The following is an 18,465-nucleotide window of genomic DNA, read 5'->3' on the forward strand; positions in this document are numbered from 1 at the left end:
CATTCTTATACCCCCGACCTAGGCTAGCTTACACCTAACTCACCTGTCCCCTTCCCCACTGAGTTTCGTATCCTTGCCCCACTGGTGGGGCCCGTCCTGTGATTTCCCTCCGCCTACCGAGGTGGTAGGAGACACCAATAGACTATTTCCTCAGATGCCCCCATCCCCACCCTGTGCCCCAAATTCCTCTTGTTGGGAAACTAGAACACTTTGCAGCCATCTCATTCCATTTCTCCCTCCCTGATGCATGGGCTCCCTCTCTGTTTCAACACAGACTTTCAGACTCACAATTACAGCTCATTACCCTATCAGTGCTGGCCTTGAGTCACTGGGAGGAGGGACTCCGGGCTGCCCAGCCCCCGTCACCTTCTCCCAAGCTGCAGTATAAGGAGTAGTGGCAGGGAGGAGGCCTCTGGGAAGGCAGGGGAGTCTGGGAAAGGAGAGAGTAGGCTGCAGACCTAGAAGGAGTTAGAACAAGAAGTCAGAAGGAAGAAGAGAACGGAGGAGGGCACACGAACACAGAGAAAGGGCCGACAGAAGGAAACGTGGGTGGGAAAAAGACACTTAGGAGGGAGAAGGAGTGAGGCCGAGATGAAGTTACAGGGGTCCCTGGCCTGCCTCCTGCTGGCCCTGTACCTGGGCAGTGGGGAGGCTGGCCCGTTGCTGAGTGGAGGGGCAAGCGCTGAAACAGGTTTTGGGGAGGCTGCTGGACAGGCAGTGGGAGATGCCATTAATCATGGAATCAGGGAGGCCATTGACCAAGGGGCTGGAGAGGCAGCCCATGCTCTTGGAAACACTGGGAGTGAGGCTGGCAGACAGGCTGAGAACATTATTCGACATGGAATAGATGCTGCCCACAGCTCCTGGCAGGGGATGCCTGGCAGCAACAGTGCTTGGGTGAGTGGCTGGAAGGAAGCTGGGTGTGGAAATGGGAGACTGTAGGAAGCTGGGTTGAGAATCTTGGGAATCAATGGGAAAAGAAGGAGTCTTATTTGCGGCTGTCTGGGGCAGTTCCTGTCCTTGTTGTGCATCCTCTCTCTACCACCCTGGGGTCTTTCCCTGCCTCTCCTTATTCCCTGCTCTGGCTCTTCTCTTATCTCAGTTGCTCTGCGTGTCCTACCCAGTTACGAGTGATAAAGGTCCCACACACTAAGTGCATGTATGTTGTCCTTGCAGGGAACCAATGGCCAGCCTCCATCTGGAGGCCACAGCACCTTTGGTTCTCAGGATGGCCTCAGAGCCCAAAGCCAGAGCATTCCTGAAGGTCCAGGGAATCCCTGGATCCATGGAGTCTCTGGAGGCTCAGGTGGCAACTTTGGAACTAACTCTCAAGGAAGCTCCTGGGGCCAAGGAGGCAATGGAGGGCCATACAACGTGGGGACCAACGCTCAGGTAAAGTAAGCAACCAGCCCTGATTATTCACCCCTTTAACCCCACACTCTCATGCCTTCCTCCGCCTTCAGATCCCGTACTCAGTCTCACCTTCTCTGCAGGGAGCTGTGGCCCAACCTGGTTATGGCTCAGTGAGGGGCAACAACAATCCAAATACTGAGGTAAGAGGAAGACTCGGGGGGGAAGAAGAGAGTGTCAGGTGCATGTGACAGAAGTAGGAGAGACAAAGAGGAAAAAAAGATGGGAGGCACGTTGGCCAGGGAGAGATGAGCATGGAGAGGAGACAAGGGAGAGGGGATGTCAGTGAGATGGGGGTTGCGGGGTTGGCAGGGAGAGCCTGGCCTGTGGCGGTGGCCCTCACTGAAACCTCACCCTCGCCTGTCCGCTTTTTCCTGCAGTGCACCAACTCTCCGCCCTCCGGCTCAGGTGGAAGCTCTAGCAACTCTTGGGTAAGAGGAGGGTGTGTGGCACAGGGAGAAAACAGAACTCTTTTCTCAGGCTGGGCAGGAATATGCCTGAGCAGAACAAAGGGATGGGGAAAGCAATGGTGTTCTCACCTTTAGTGCTTCCTCTGTCCCTCAGGGAAGCAGTGGCGGCAACAGCGGCGGCAGCAGCGGTGGCGGCAGCGGCAGCGGCGGCAGCGGCGGCAGCGGCAGCAGCGGTGGCAACAGCAATAGTGGTGGCAGCAGCAGTGGTGGAAGCAGCAGTGGTGGAAGCAGCAGTGGTGACAGCAGTGGTGGCAGCAGCAGTGGCAGTAGCGGCAGCGGAGGCAGAGGCAGTGGTGGCAGCAGCAGCGGCAGCAGTTCTGGAGGCAACTGGGTGAGTTCTGCTCCTATGTTGAAGGCAGAGATGAGGCTGAGGCCCGTGGAGGTCCCGGCTGAGGACATGTGCTCCAAAGCCTTCCTGAATGGAAGCGGCCAGCCCTGGGGTGGGTGGCATCACTGGCAGTGGTCATCCTGTGGCTTCTTCACTTTGTTTCCCACCTTCCCAGCCCCATCACGCAGGCTTCCAGAAGAGGTGCCCTCCCTACTTCTGCTCATTCTATTCCTTATCTCTGCTGCATCACGGTGGGGATCTTCTCTCTCCTGTCTAGCCCCTATTCCTGCAGTTGTGGCCACTGGGAAATCTGACTACAGCTGGGGGTGTTGAATGGAAGAAGGGAGATGGGCATGGAACAACATAATACTTGTTAGGGATGCTCCTGGGAGAGTGGGGGCAATCCTGCACACATGGAGACTTAAGACATTACAGGGCTGTGGTACAGGCAAAGTAATACACATGCTGCACGTGAGGCCCCTCCTGATGGTGAAAGGACCAGGAAGGGACCACAGCCTGCCCGCTGGGTTAGGCAGGACCTCCAAGAGGGGGGCCTGTAGAGCGAGAACACTGCTGGCTTCCTTCGGAGTCTGGGAAAGGTGTCGGGCAAGAGGAGGGAGGCAACTAGAGCAAGCCAGATAACATAGCTGCTGTAATTTACTGCTCCTTGTACTACCGACTTTTACCCCATCTAGTTTTCCCTTAGAAAATTCAGGCTCCCTGCCAGTGGTGCTTCCCCCTTGCTAGGTTCCAGGAGAGGGCCAGGGGAGAGGAGGGATGGGGGCAGGGGGAACGAGGCGGCAACAGCGTGTCAGGGGACTTTTGTGCAGTTGGGCTCCAGAGGCCTTCCACCCCTGGCATGTGGTGGGAAGTGGGAGCAACAGCTCAGAATCCCCCAGTGACCCACATCCCCAAATGCACTTGGCCACACCTAGTCCTCCCTGTGCTTCCATAACTTCCCGCGGTGAACGACTGGCTGAAGATAGGGGGCGGGCAGAGAGGGTTAACGTGGCTGGGAATCTGGGAATCATTTGGTCCCTTCCAAGTCCCCTGATGACAACAGATGGACTCTGGCTTTCCCTCGTAGGAACATGGTTCCAGCTCTTCCTCAGGAAGCAGTGGAGGAAGTGGTGGAAATAAACCCGGGGTGAGTGTCTATGGTTTGCACCTGCACGGGTCTCCCTGAAACTGGAACCGTGGGAAGGAAAAGAGGAGGCCCTGTGGATGTTGGGAGAATGACCGCTGGGGCTGAGCATGGGGCGGACCGCTGCTGGGGTGAGGCTGATGTGCATGAACTTCAGGGCTACAAGGCTGCAACTTGAGGACTGGAATTGGCATCTGGGTAGGGACTGAGAGCAAGTCTTCTCTTTCTCTCGCTCACAGTGTGACAACCCAGGAAATGAAGTCCGAGTGGCTGGAGGATCTGGGGCTCAGGTGAGAGCCAAACTTGTGGTTACCACAGTTCATCTCTGCCACTGTGCCCACTCCTTATAACCCAGCTCTGCTCTCCACTCCTAATGCTAATCTTCACTTCAACCCCGACTGGGGGAATTACAATTTAGGAGCAGAGACCAAGCACAAAAATTACTAACCATCTCCAAGGGAAAAATTAATTGCAAATTCTTATGTGACATACCCCCACAGACGGGGCTGTAAAAATCACCTGAAGACCATTGCTTTTAGAAACATAATTGTTTCAAATGTCCTGTGCCTGGCTAGTGAAAACAATTTGTAAACCCTTTGACATTGGTTTGAAACGGTGTTTTTGAAAGCATGCATCCCCCTCCTAGTTATTCTGGAAATCTGGGCTTTCTGTCAGAACCTGCAGCGCTGACAGAGGAAGTGCCACACTAAGGTGCCCACAAATGGCCCAGAGGTCTTGTGAAAATGCGGGTTCTGAATCAGCTCTGGGGGAGGCTGGTGCAGAGCAGCAGCACCTGGTGTGAGTGTCGCATGCAGGGCGAGGAGCACAACCCTATGACGCTACATTGACAAGGCTCTCTGAAGAGCTCCTAAGATATTGGGGATATTAATAAAGGTCTTTATTTTCTTCTAGCATTACTATTACTTCTGTAATTTCATTGTTAAATTTAACTCTTTAACCTACCTGGGCAGTATTTTGGTATATATTGTCTAGACCACTCCTGGATCCAACTAGGCAGGCCCTACCTACACTTTGGATTAGATTTGTGTGCTGCCGTAGGAAGTGACAATCATATAAAAATAGAAGGGAGGAAACTGTGAGGTATAAATAAGTTTCCCCCCCAAAATACATAACTGCTATTCCCAGCCCTGTGTGTTGAATTGTTTCTACCACTGATTTAAAACATCATGTATATATACTTTAATATTTGGGGAGAGCTTCTGGGAGTTCTATTTTGTTAAATTGATCTGTTCTGGGACAGAAACCACAGTTTTGTTCATGGTAGCTTTATAGTACATTAATATCTGCTCATCTTTTCTAGTGTTTTCTGACCAATTTGTAGGCATTTATTCTTCCAAATGAACTTCAAGATGATTTTGACAGGTTCCAAAGAGATTTCCATTAGGATTTTAAGAGGAATCCTATTAAGTCACACAGGAATTTGCAGGGATGGACCTAGTTAAACAATGAGCTGTGTTTCACTGTCTTGTCCCTCAGGGCTTCAGAGGCCCTGGCAGCTCTGGCGACATCAAGGCAAGGAGAGTAGGGATGGTGGCAGCAGCAATACCAACAGGGCAGACAGTCCCAATTCCCAGCCAGTCTAGATTTTAGCTCTGGGAATGAAGAGATGCAGATGGGTTTGGGATCCATACCAAACAGTAAAAGCAGATCTCAAAAGGATCTGACCTCTGCCATAGGAGGAGACTAGCAGTTGACTTCTGTGCCGCCTCTTCTCCCAGGGACTCTCCAGCTGGCATCACCTTCCTGACTAAAGCAAAACATCAGCCAGCCTGCATTTAAAAAAATATATATATTTTATGATTTTTTTTACAGAGAGGAAGGGAGAGAGATAGAGAGCTAGAAACGTCGATGAGAGAGAAACATCGACCAGCTGCCTCTTGCACACCCAGTACTGGGGATATGCCTGCAACCAACGTACATGCCCCTGACCGGAATCGAACCCGGGACTTTTCAGTCTGCAGACCGATGCTCTACCACTGAGCCAAACCGGTTTTGGCCCAGCCTGAATTTTGAATTAATTCAGTACAGCAGCCTGGCTGGTTCCTACTTGGTGGCAAAGGTCCTTCCTACTGAATTGTGGACAGCTTGCAGACAGAAAAAAAACAGATGGTGATGGTACCAATGAGCATCCACAAGGGGGTGAAACAAGATTTGCCAGGAAAGATAGAGCTACCCAGAGAGAAGGGCCTCTCTTGGGGTCCTGGGAAGGACTCAGCTGTGCTCCTGCCTCAGTCCCCTGACTCAGGAATCCTTCACCTACATCTCACCTCCCATCTTGCCTACCTCCCCACCAACTCTTCTATATTTTCTCTCTCCTTAGGGAATAAGCAAGGAAGGTAGTCGCCTCATTGGGAACTCCCAAGGCAATTATCAGGTGAGCAGGGATGTCTTTAGGAGAAGGGATGGTGGAGAGTGGGGATAGAATGCCAAAGGCCTGGGGAAAGAAAGAGAAATATTAGTTTCTTCTTGCCAGCTTCTCTGAATCTGTCAGGTGACTACTAGGAGACCAATAGGGGTACAGGATCCCTGTCATTCTCCTTGATTCATCCATTCTCTCCCTTCTTCCAACTGCAATCACAGTACCATTACCTCTGTAAGAAAAAAATAGATTAAAATAACAGAAGAATGGCTAGCTAAGGGGGATTTTAAAAATCATATTTAAGAAGGCAGTGTTGAAAAGCATAAAGGCAGTGAACTTGGAGTTACAAAGGGAGATCACTTGTCATCTGTGAATCTTCAGGCAAGTCAGTTGACCTCTGTGAGTCTGGCCTTTCTCGTGGGTAGAAAGGGCACCATGAAGCCCAACTTTCTCACCCCCACAGCTACTGCAGAGCTTTCTGCATCATAATCTGACCAGGGGGCCGAGATCCAGACACTGAAGTCTGGCATGGAGACAGATCTGAGGCAAGCTGCTGGACAGCGCTAAGTGTCAGTTTCCTCATCTGTCAAATGGAGACATCTCCACAAAGGACATGGCAGGATAAGGCACAGTGCTTGAGCACAGTGAGGCTATATATTAGGGAGTGGGTAGGGTTATTCTAGGCAGCAAATAATGAGTCATTCCAGGAAGGCTTTCTGGAGATAGGGTTCTTAGGTGCTGTGTAAAGAAGAGAGGTGGCTTTACAGAGGGTGCATGGTGCTTGAGCAAAGGCAAAGATGAGTGGGCCAGGAGCAGCCTGATAGGTGGTATGCAAAACAAGATGCATGAGCCTTGAACACCAGTCCCCTTTCCCCACCCAGGGGCAAGGGTCCAGTGGGGGAGGTGAAGCTGTCGGTGGAATCGATAATTTGGTGAGTGGAGGCATCACCCCACCTCAAGCTAGGACCCTCCAGACATCCATTGCTCCAGCCCCTGCCTCTTGCTCACAAAGTGTGTTCTTACTCGCATCCTATTTCTCATTGGTTCCTTAGAACTCTCAGACATCTCCTGGGCTCTTCAACTTCGACACTTTCTGGAAGGTGAGTTCAGCAAGATTGCTCTGGTCATTTATTCTCTTTTGGAAAACCAAAACCCTGTCCCCTTGACCTCACAGGATGAAGTCCTTTTTTTAAGAACTTTTGTCAATGGTGGTCCTTGACCTCTCTTGTCCCGAAGCCCCGAGCCAATTACATTATTATGATCCAATTTGGCCATTCTCCTTTTTTTCTCCTCTTCTTTGCAGAACTTTAAATCCAAGCTGGGTTTCATTAACTGGGATGCCATAAACAAGGTAAGGGCTGGAAGGCCATGTCATATGACCTTTGTGGGAGAGGAATATATATAGAGAAGAAAGGTAAACCTCTAAGCCAGGTGAAATGATGATGGCCATGAAGAGCATTTTGGATAATGCTAAAAAAAAAAAAAAAAAAAAAAAAAAACACCAAAAATCCACCCTAAACAAACAAACAAACAAACAAACAAAACAAAACAAAACAAGGAGTAAGAACAGCTAAAATATGAAGAGAGTGAGACTTTGCAAACAGCTGGGTACTGAGAATGGGAAATGAATGGGCCTCTTTCATATCCTAACATGCAGACTTGCACAGTTCTAAACCTCAGTTTCCCCTCTGAGACCTGGAGGTTAATGGGAGAGTAAGTAGGTGTAATACTCAGGAAATCAGAGAGGCAGCAGAGGCCCGGGTGGGAGAGTGGACTGAATAGTCAGGTGGAGCTAAAAGGCCACACGAGGACTGACACACAGAGAGAAAGGAAGGAGAAAGCCAACATATATTGAGTGCCTCATGGGTGCCCTGTACTTACATAATATTAGAGGACACATGGGCCCAGGAATCCTTTCTTCTTCCACCCTGTCCTCCCCCTCCTCTTGTAGGGAAACCCCTGGCTAAGCCGATGTGACACCAAAATAGTAGAGAGTGGACTGGAAGGACAGTATGAGAACAGACAAACAACCCAAATACCAAAAGCAAAAACTGTAACTGGCAGCCCAATTATGAGATTTTTTTTGATACATTAAAAAACACACACAAGATGAATCAGTTACCAAAGTTTAAAAACGGACAGACTTCACAAAATGACTTGGATTTCTGACTTCTATTGAAAAATTTGTCAACAGAGGGTTACAGTTCCATTAGGTACAATAAACTAAAGCTGAGTAGCTGCTGCTTCTTGCCATGGGGACTTGCTCTCTAGAAGTCAGACTCCCCCTGCCCACCACAGCCATTCTAGCCACCTGACTGGCCATGTTCAGCTGAGTTTATAAGCCTTAACTTAAAAAGAATGAAGACTAGGATCCTGTCCTCCAAAACCTGTGTGGAAAACCCCAGGAAAGTCAAAGCCTGCCCTTTGAGAAAGGGGGGAGTGGAAGACAGAAGATACAGATGTTCCCAGATGTAGCACAGTGTGGTTTTCATGAACTAAATGAACAAAATAGACTATTTCTGGTTTAGAAGCACAGTCTCTGGTGGGGAAGCCAGACCCCTGAGCATGGGGACCTTCGGGCACACACAGACGACCTCCCAGAGGGCCAGGACAGATAGCCAAGCGTTTTTGTATATCTAGAGGGGGAAGTACAGTGAGTGCCTGCAGTCAGGCAGGATTCACCTGGGATGACTTCCCAGAGACACAGATCTCAGAAGAGGGACAGGACAGAGTTGGGCAGAGAAGAGAATGGAGAGCCCTGGGTCCTTCACAGTGCAGGGTGAGGTGCTGAGGACTTCCTACAGAATGAGGAGTGAAGACAGGGGAGCTGTACGTAACATTCCTGGCAAGGTATGAGAGTTTTCAAGCCCAAGCTGGGATCGACTGGATGACAGCTGTGGTTCAAAAATGTCCCTGCAGATTTCTAGAGCAGGGGTCTAATATCACCTTGACTTTCCATTACTCCATGAAATCTTATTCTCAAGCTCCCTCTTAGAACCCATTTCTTTGCCCAGGACGAGAGGAGCTTTCACATCCCGTGACCTCCAGACAAGGAGCTACCAGATGGATGGGAGCCCCCTACCCCTGCTTAAACAAACATACAAACACTATTCACCACTAATCTCAACCTTTGCCCTTGAAATAAACCTTAGCTGCCCCACACTCCTGGTGTCTGCTCCTTTCTTACGTCTCAACTGTTACCCCAGAGTGGGCATGGAAGGGGTAACTTAAGCCCCCAGCTTTGGGAAATGGGCTGGAGGTGACATGGCAGGTGAAAAAGCAGGAAGCTCTGTGGGAAGGTCTTAGTCCTGAGGTTTTGCTACAGTATGTTCAGCCAGAGGAAGGGGAAAATGGGATAGAGAAGAACACTGTGTGCGTGGGGCGGGAAGGACAGTTAATGGCTCCAGAGATTTAGCTTCTCTCTTCCCCTGCTTGCAAATATAGTTTTCTGACCCCTAAAGACACCCAGCTTCCCCCTAAATCTTGGTCATAGTGCAATTATGAAGACCGAAAAATGGTGGGAGCAAGAGTAGGGGCTTAGATGATCAGGGGGTCAAGTTCTCTGCTAACCTGCTCCCCTCTTTCATCCACAGGGCCAAGTCCCATCCCCCAGCACTCGAGCCCTCCTCTACTTCAGTCGACTCTGGGAGGTAGGACAATTCTCACTTTTTGAAGAACTAGAACCCTGGTCATCCTGTCCCTCTCTCTACTCCCTCAAGGCAGCCAAACCCCAGCTCCTGTCACAAAATCCCCCCTCTGTTTATTTTGGAGAGGAGCAATCTCATCCAAATCTTATCACAAATACCATCAGAAATTCTAATACCCTTAATAAGCATATCTTCATCTAACCCCAACCACACCCGGGCTCCAAAACTCATTCTTGTGCATGGTCTTGAGACTTTCCCAATAAGCTGCCACACTCCACCCTCTGTCTCCTTGTGGTCCACTCAATCTCTCCTTCTTCCTCCAGGATTTCAAACACAATACTCCTTTTTTGAACTGGAAAGCAATTATTGAGGTAAGGGCAGCAGAACCTCTTGTTTTGGGGTCAGGAAGTTCAGCTCTGGGGATGTGGGGTGCTGGGTCATTGGCAATGGCTTGCAGGTTCTGTGCCAGTTCCTTACCCTCTCTGCTGAGGGAGGGTGTCTCCCTCCCTTCCCACTCTCCTTTGTGCAATGCTGAGTGGGGGTGGGGTGGGAGAGAGAGTCTGTGAGTCACTGAAGAAAGAGCAGGGTGGCAGGTCCTCCTTAGGATTAAAGCCCAGGCCAAGGGTGGGGGCCCTCACAAGCACGGGGATATGAAGTTGGCCACTGTCTCTGCTCTGCTGCTGCTCCTGGTGGGCCTGGTCTGGCGTGGGAGGAGGCACAGCTGGGTGGGTAGTGCAGGTTGAACAGGTTATGGGGACTAGAGCGGTGGGAAGAAGGCAAGACCTCAGAACTGGAAAGAGGGGGAACTAGGAGGAAAGCTGAAGGGAAACAGCAGGTGTTGGGGGGAGGGATCAAGTCATTGTTAACCGCAGGCAGGTGCACAGGGTCTGAATTTCTGCATTCTGAGAAGGATGGGCAGGACCTCTGGGTCTTCCAGAAAGCCACACCCTGATTCTGCATGGCCAGTGGCCTCCAGGAATCAGACCTCTTAGGCACTAAGGCAAGGGTTGCCTAATCACTCATCTACATGGGCCAGAAACATGAAGTCGGACAGGTGGGGCCATACAAAGGAGGGGCCAAGGCCTTCCAACTGAGTGTAGTCATGTACCATGCAGTCCCAGTGTGACCATATCACCTGATTCTTCAAGGAAAGTTAGAAATCTGATATTGAGTTGCTTACAACTAAATCAATTTTAAAAATGCAAACCATGTAAAAAATGTCTGGAGGTCTGTGGTGACCAGTTTGTGACCTCAATATTAGGGCTAAAACTCAATGTCAGGTGAGGAAGAGGTGGAGAGTTAAGAAGAACATCCTAACCCTCTGTGTGTATGTATGAGGTGGTGGTGTGTCCTAGTAGAGAAGTGATGATGGAAGGAACTGAACTTCTCTCCCACTGCTTAGGAATTTCCCCTGCCTCACCTGGGGGAGGGAGAGGGTAGTGCATCTGCAGTGTCCTAAGTACCTTCATCTATGTCCTTGTATTTCTCCACTTCTCTTTGACCCAGAGCTAATGTTATATACTCCACTTTGCCTCACAAAAACGTTGTGAGCAGGGATAAAAGGGCCTATGTGGGGAGCAGGGTTTGGCATCAGCAAAAGGTGGGCTGGGGCTTAGGGACCTGCCCCCATGGGAGCCCGTGTGAGCACCACACATTTGTCATTCTAGCTCAGTCTCAGGCCAGCCTGCCAACATTCCAGGTGCCTGGGTGGGGATTGTGTTGCTAAACCCAGTTCACTACCCTCACTTCCCAACTCTGAGTGTGGAAATCTATTCATCTGCATCTATCTGGACCATCAGTTTCCTCTAGGCTCAGTGTCCTCTCTGTGGACAGCACTCATGGGTTACTGAGAGGGGCGGGGCGGGTAGGTGGGATGCTGGTGCTCCAAAAGGAGGGAGCACCCAGGCAGCAGGATGTTGGAATCCCAAAAGTCTGGTGAGGCCTGAGAACCACAGTCTAACTGTGGCCCCCTTCTTGCAGGATGACTATTCATCATCATCACTTCAGAAGAGGGCAGGCAGTGCTGGTCAGGTAAGCCTCTGCCCTCAGACTGACCTTGGAGACCCTCGGTGTCTCTCAGTCTTGTTCCTCAGTCTGGCCAACCTCATATTCTCCTCCTTCACTCCTCTGTTCTGTAATTTTCTCAGCCTGGTGCAGGATGGCCAGAGGTAGAAGCTGTAACTTCTAAGGTAAGATATCTGCCACTTGACCATCTGAGTTAGACCTCATTTCTTTTCTTGGTCTTCTTTCCTCACCTCCCAAGTAACACTTGAATTAGGAGAGGGAAGAAGGCAGAGCCATTTGGGCTGGGATCATAAGGAGGTGAGTGTGTGGGCTGTGGATGGCTGAAGGGGATTCTGGAAAAGAAAACATCTGACACGAGGAGGGGCAGAAGGCAGAGGCTTTGAGAAAGGTCCAGCCAGGGCAGGGAATAAATAATCAAGTTTATTCCAGAGAAAAAATGGTTCCATCCCTTCTGTGCTGCCCCCACCCTCCCCACTGCCCACAACCCTTGCTTTCTTCTGCAGAACTACAATTATAACCAGCAGGCATATCCTCCTGTTTCTGGTGGGCAGTACTCCGCCAAAGTTCCCTCTAAGGTAAGACTTGCAACTGTCCTGTTTTCCCATTGGGGGTCTCTGCATGGAGGTGAAGGAGGGAGGCTTTTGCTGCCAGGATCTTCTATGGGGGTTAGCTGAGGCCAAATCCTGTTCACTCTGAAAGTCATCTCTTTCCATACCCTCTATCCTGAACTTCCAAACTGCTCTTAGAGAAAGGAAGTAGGTTCAAGGCTCTTTACAGCCACATTCAGAAAAGGTTACAGGGAGCAGCAGCTACATCGTGGAGAAAACTGGAAACTACTATCCTCTCAAAGAGAAATACCAGTATATGCTTCTTAGAAAAATCATGAAACATGGCAGCACAAGCCACCTTCCTTTGTAGTATGCACTCTCTACCTCTTTAACTGCTGACCTTCTGGGCATGGTGGGAGTAGAGGGGGAGGAGGATGGGCGCAGCAGGGTTTGTCCAGGAACTCTTGGTTGGTGGGAATAAATGTTTCATTCCACAAAAGAACTAAAAGGAAGAACGTTTGAGAATTTTGTTTCATTCAGTTGCAAAGAAAGCAGTCCTACAAAGTCAGTAAATGAATGTGCTAAATACTAATTGGGCTGGTGAGGCAAAAACAGGTGGTATTTCCCTCCCCCTCTCAGAACAATAAAGCCCTGTCCTCAAGGAGAAGCCTTCCACTGAGAGATCAGAAACTCTGTGCTGACAGGTGAAGCGGCAGTCCATACTGCCTGTGGGTGTCCACTTTGCCAATTATTTGTGGCCAATTTCCATCCGCCTTGCAGGCAGAGGGAGTCCTACCTATTCTCATCCACTTCCTGTGGGCAGAGTGTGCTAAGGGAGCACATTCAGTATCATCTTGGGTAATGTGTACTTCGAATGATAAATTCTGCTGTGAAAAAACTTCCATGGGCTGAATGTCTACAGTCAGACCAAAGGAGCTTTGAGATAAACTGGTTTGATCTTGCCTCTTCCACTGAGCCCTTTCTGAGCACCAAGGCAGAGTCTAGAGAGTTCCCTGTAGCACCTCTATCACCTACTCTGATCTTCTCTTTACAGGGAGGAGCCACACTTTCTTCCTCGGTAAGTATTGGGGCAAAGAAGATTGGCGTGTGAGAGAAGGGGTCTGAGGGCAGAGGTTGTGCAGGGGAAGTGCGATGTCCACTCAGACGTTCTCTCTGTCCCACAGGCTTCCCGAGCACAACCTGGCCTGCTGCAGTGGGTGAAGTTCTGGTAGGTGAGTATTAGAGTAAGCCATGCTCAGCTTCATCCAGGAGCTGGGCACCATCGCCCAGGGGCAGGGCTGGGATCATGGCACTTGTTTTGCTCTGGATGGGTACTCTAAAGGTACTGAGAAGGTGAGTCCAATGTGAGGGTGTGAAGAAAAACTTACAAGATATGCTCTACTCAGAAAGCACCTCTGAGTGCTGAGTGAAGGCCTGTTGGAGGTGGGACCATGCAGGAACAGGTATGAGAAGAAGAATGGCAGACTAAGTTAAGGAGAGGGGTTGGGATAGGAATTGTGCAGGGCAGCTGTAGAGAGGTGAGCCTTTCAGGTGTAAAGGGTCAGAGGCAGGAAGAAGAAGTGAGTCCCCAATGGGGCAGAGATAATAGATTAACTTGGCAGAACCACAGAACCTATTTTAGAGGACAGCAAAAGTGAGGGGATGGCAGGTGAAATAGGTAAGATACTAAGGAACTGTGGGAGTACAGAAACTCTATGAAGGAATGCCTGGTTTCATAAACCAGTCAGAGAAAGATAAATATCACATGACCTCACTCATATGTGGAATCTAATGAACAAAATAAACTGATGAAAAAAATAGACCTAGAGCCATAGAAACATGGAATCTCAGAGGGAAGGCAGGGATGGAGGGTAGGGTGACATGAATTGGGGGATTTATTACATATATGCATAGCTCATGGACACAGACACTAATGCAGGGAAGACCTGGGAAGGATGGGTGCTTGGTGGTGGTGGTGGTGGTGGGGTCAGTGGGAAAAAAGGGGGCATCTGTAGTGGAGGCGACTTTCAACAATAAAGATTAAAAAACAAAACAAAAACACATACAAAGAACAACCACTTAGCAAACACTTAAATGTGACAGGCATTGTAATTGGCCCTTTATTTGTGTCATACTATTAATCCCTGGAAAAGGTGCTATAATTGTTTACATGTTATAGATGAAGAAACTGAGGCTCAGAGAGAAAGTCTCACTCTTGGTGCAAGAATATGACATTCAGTTCTGGGTGCCACTAACCTGTTCACAATGGTGTCCCACCCCCACCCAGCAGAGAGAATGAGAGTGGAATGAGGGGGCAGGGACACTTCTATTTTGTTCTATAAATATATTTTAATAGTGAAAAAGCACAAAAAGAAAAGGTTTCAACAAATTGGAAGTGGTCATATGCTACCATTTTCTCTTTTCTCCTAGAAAATCTCTCAACTATGCCTGAGACCTAGAGAAACATCGGTCATCAAGGAGCCCAACTGCGCCCCTTCCCCAGCTCTCCCTCCGCGCCAGGCCTGATCTGGGTGTTGACACCTGCTCTTTCTAGGTTGGGGACCTGGTCTGTCTGTCCTTTGCTTCTTCCCACCCATGTGGTGATTCCTAGACCACCAGCCTCATCGAATAAACCAGCCACTTTCTCTACCTGCTCCATGCGTGACCTGAAGTCCCGGGCTGTCTTTTTTTGGGGGGGGAAGTCCCGGGCTGTCTTTTTTTAGGGGGGGGGGTAGGGGGGGGCTCCCCAATTTGAGTTTCTCAGTGGCAATAAAACATGAACCTTTTTTCTCTAAGACCTTTGTGAATTTTATTCTTTAACACTATGCTGATGGCCCAGGTCAGGGAGATGGAAGACTGAATTAGGGGCAGATAACCTGCCTTCCTCCTGAGACTGATATACAAAATTGTGGGCTGAGGGAGATAAGACCTGGGTAGTCCTGACAGGAAGTAGCTAGCTGACCTCCCTGGGCCTTAGTTTCCCCATCTGTAAAGAATGATCTTTGCCCAACCTGTATCTAAATACTTACTTACTGCTCTTGAAGTGGTCATGGATGTTTCACTAGCATGAAAAAGCAACAAGGGGGCTATTCAAATCAGAAAATGGGAGTAAAGAACCAATTCAGAGAAGACCAGTCCCAGAGGGTCAGGGAGAGGGCAGGAACAAGAGCAAGGGGTAGGTACAGAATATGCCTGGGCCTCTAAATGAAGTGAGGGGTGAGTGAGGGGACTGTTGGGTTGACATTTTAGGAAGATGGGGGTGGGGGCAGCTCATATCCAGCATCTGTGTCTCCAGGATGCTGGAACCCCCCCCCCCACTCAAATTGGGGACCCCCCCCATCACTATCATATATGTATTCTACTCTAGTAATGTACCAATGAGACTGGCAGAGGCATGGCTGAGCCCAGGCTCATAAGCCCAGGAGCCCCGAGGACAGGGCTGGAGAGTCTCCAGTTAGAGTCTCTGAGGAAGTCCCATCAAGGCCACACTGTGTGTCAAATGAAGGAGCCCCCATCATCACCTCTGACATCCCTGCAGGAACCCAGGAAGCAAAAGCAGGACATGAGACACTCTGCTAACCTAAGTGACTCCCTTTGAGAGTGCAAGTTTTCTGAGGGCATGATGGTCTTCCTTGGTCACTGCGCCAACCACAGGCTCTGGCACAGGTTGGGTTGGCCTCAAATATTGATGAGTAAATGATAGAAACCACGCTCAAAATGGACCTGAGGAAACCAATTTGATTAAATCCACCTGGCTGGAAGGGAGAGGAGGACTACTCCTTAGCTCTGCTCCCTTATGTCCCTGAATTGGAGCTACTGCTTTATATTTATCCTGGGTTTTAATTCTATGGAGATATCCTTGCAGTACCTCCTTGCAGCCACAGGGGGGAGAACACAGCTGACCCAGGGCCAACACTCAATCCTTTCTACAGACAGACAAGACAGCTAGCTTCCTGGAGTGAGGTGAGATTTCAGAAACAGCTGGAGCCAGTCCCTGAGGGATTAAGGGAGAAGCTGAGGTGATCAACATGGCTGAAAGCATCTCTTTAAAGTTTAAAGTACCATCTGAAGCAGGCAAAGGCCCTCTTGTTTAAAGGACTTCAACAAAAAGGCAGGCCACCCCTTTCTCCTGTCTGTACCTCTGAAGCAACTTTCCTATGTTCTTTCATATTTTCCCTATAATCCATTCTCTCGTGACAGCCAGGAAAGATCTCCTGCTCATAATTCTCTGCAAGCTTTTCATTAGCCCTAAAATTAAATCCCAACTCCTCAGCAAGGCTTGGGGTGACCTGGCTCTGGCCTCCCTCTCCTTATGGACCTCCTGGGAAAGGCGCTTGGGGAACACTGCTGTTATCTGGCTCTGGAACCCAGGATCTTCAGAAATTTGGAGCTTTAGATCTAAATTCACATGGCCTTCCCCAAGCCAGCTCAACCAAGGATACATATATGATCACTACCATTTTAACTGACTCATAGAATTTGTCATTCTCTTGTTTCCTAATTTTTAAAAATTAGATTATGATCTATTTCCTCCACTAGAAATAGGCTCCACAGGACAGGTATCATGTCCATATTTAATTTCTAGTACCAAGAGCCAAAGTGGCTGCTTAATAAATATTTATGAACTACAGGAATCAGAATTAAGTTGAACCAGTCCAGGAAGAGTTTCTGAAAGATGTTTAAGCAAAGGATACACAGGAGCAGAGGATGGGAAAAAAAAACACTAGATCTTCTGGGCAAAGTGGCTGCTTTCTTGGGCATGATAGTAACACTGGCAGAGGGAGAAAAGGATGGGACAGGGATGCCTCCCAATACACCACATACCCCAATACCCTTACCCAGGCACCCGTTCTCTTCAAGGCTTATCATCTGGGTGTTCACCAAGACCCTGAAGCCCCAGGGTGCATCCCTTCAAATCCCCCATTCATTCCCTGAACTCAGGAGGCCAGCTCCCAACTCCTAGGTGTGTCTGTAATGTGGCAATCAGGGCTCGGCCTCACCTCCTACCCACACTCAAGTTCTGGCAGATCTGAGGTAGGGTGGGGGCTGGCCTGTGGGAAAACAGGGGTTTACTGGTATGCTCAGAGAGGGAGTTAGGAGATAAACCAGACTTGGAAATGGTTTGGTGCAGAGCCAGCTCTATAGCTCTGCCTGACCATTAATTCGAAGTGATGTATCCAAAGCAATGGTAAACCCTAGGCCCATTATCCTGCCAGCCATTACCTGGGCTGCTGGAACTCTCTCTCAGTGAGAATCCCCCCATCTGCTTGATCACTGGACACAGAACATTCAGGAAACTCACTGAGGCAGTATAGATAGGGAATGGCAAGGAGCTTGGAGAGAGACATTAGTTAGCACTTACAGCATAAGTCACGTAAGCCAACTTGCTCTCGAAATTCCATCAGGAAGGTACCAAATTGAAACTAATTGGAAGTCTAGCACACCCAGTTTTTTCTCCAGCACAAGAACAGACTTTCTTTGGTTGTGCACATGAAGTAGCTAGCTTGTGTTAAGAGACATTATTAAAAAGTACCTATCTTTAAACACTAGAACTTTAAACACTAGAACAAACCTAGAAATATCATTAAATACATACTTGGTGTGGCAAGATGCTCATACTCTGTGAGGCATCTGGAAACTGAGGCAAATGCAGGTTCATTCTGGGGCTAATCTCTTAGTTCTCTGTTTTCATTTTGCCAGGAGTTTACAGTTGGATTTATTGAAATTAATACACATGTGCTCAGAGCTGCTGCCTATGGCTGTGCAGGCTACACACCACAAAGGACACCTGGTCAAGTGGGCTAGTGGGGACTAAATGCAGCCTGCCCCAGCACGCAGGGTCTAATCACACACGGTGGTATATGGGCTGGCCAAGGCCCTTTCTAGGATACCACTCCACAGCATAGCCAAAAGCCAATACAGATGTAGGCTCTGGAATCCTGGGGTTTGAACATGGGCCTTGCCACACTGTCTGTGTGACCTTGGGTAAATTACTTAATCTCTACATGTTGTGGTTTCCCTACCTAAAGAATTTGGATAATTATGGTGCCTACTTCACAGAATCACTGTGACATTTCAATGCATTTAGAGCACTTGGCGCAAGTAAAATATCAATAAATTGGCTAACATTATTATTAGTAGCACTAGTATTAGGTGGACAGGAAAATGGGGAAGTCAATTTGTTGCTAAAGAACTCTAGAGCCAAATAGATAATGGAGTTTGGAGGTGTTTGGATCACTTGTTGCTTTAGATACCAAAGTGTTCCTACATTAGCATATCTAAGTGGAGTTGATTTTACAATAGCAGTTCTCTTTTGTTGATTCTTTATTCCTTTTACTCCTGGAGTTGACTTTATGCTGACAGAATGGTGCTTAATGAGCTCCTTCAGTCACTGTTAATTAATTAGTAAGAATTCATTACACATAAAAACTTGTGTCCTCCAGAAAACTTTTTGGGGAGGTGCTCCACCCACTGCAGTCATTTTTTCACCTGTCCCCTCCAGTAGCACCAACT

At 48.9% G+C, this 18,465-nt stretch overlaps 1 protein-coding gene across 12 annotated transcripts; it reads left to right on the plus strand.

Annotated features, from left to right (window-relative positions):
• The first annotated feature begins 339 nt into the window (after positions 1-339).
• DMKN (dermokine) lies at positions 340-14,604 on the plus strand. Of its 12 annotated transcripts, XM_036441308.2 has the most exons (20): positions 343-897; positions 1,177-1,392; positions 1,494-1,553; positions 1,791-1,841; positions 1,975-1,996; positions 2,069-2,211; positions 3,296-3,355; positions 3,592-3,642; positions 5,694-5,747; positions 6,614-6,664; positions 6,785-6,832; positions 7,036-7,083; positions 9,326-9,382; positions 9,703-9,750; positions 11,360-11,410; positions 11,527-11,568; positions 11,908-11,979; positions 13,007-13,030; positions 13,137-13,184; positions 14,383-14,604. In XM_036441308.2, exons 1-19 carry the CDS (start codon positions 592-594, stop codon positions 13,182-13,184), a joined length of 1,452 nt encoding a protein of 483 aa, XP_036297201.1. In that variant the 5' UTR covers positions 343-591; the 3' UTR covers positions 14,383-14,604. The 12 variants fall into 12 exon arrangements, with proteins under 12 accessions (XP_045438494.1, XP_045438493.1, XP_045438496.1 ...); XM_045582532.1 differs by having other exon boundaries at positions 1,975-2,211; XM_045582533.1 differs by having other exon boundaries at positions 1,975-2,211; positions 13,137-13,180.
• The last annotated feature ends 3,861 nt before the right edge of the window (positions 14,605-18,465 follow it).

This window comes from Pipistrellus kuhlii, unplaced genomic scaffold (assembly GCF_014108245.1).
Source record: "Pipistrellus kuhlii isolate mPipKuh1 unplaced genomic scaffold, mPipKuh1.p scaffold_m20_p_17, whole genome shotgun sequence".
NCBI lineage: Eukaryota > Metazoa > Chordata > Mammalia > Chiroptera > Vespertilionidae > Pipistrellus > Pipistrellus kuhlii.

What these genes read in the sequence shown, in the direction of transcription:
- DMKN (XM_045582532.1), top strand. Translation starts at nt 592, where the DNA reads ATGAAGTTACAGGGGTCCCTGGCCTGCCTCCTGCTGGCCCTGTACCTG. An exon ending in CTGGCAGCAACAGTGCTTGG is followed by an intron (nt 898 to 1,176) that starts GTGAGTGGCTGG and finishes TTGTCCTTGCAG; the next exon opens with GGAACCAATGGCCAGCCTCC. An exon ending in ACTCCCAAGGCAATTATCAG is followed by an intron (nt 5,748 to 6,613) that starts GTGAGCAGGGAT and finishes TTCCCCACCCAG; the next exon opens with GGGCAAGGGTCCAGTGGGGG.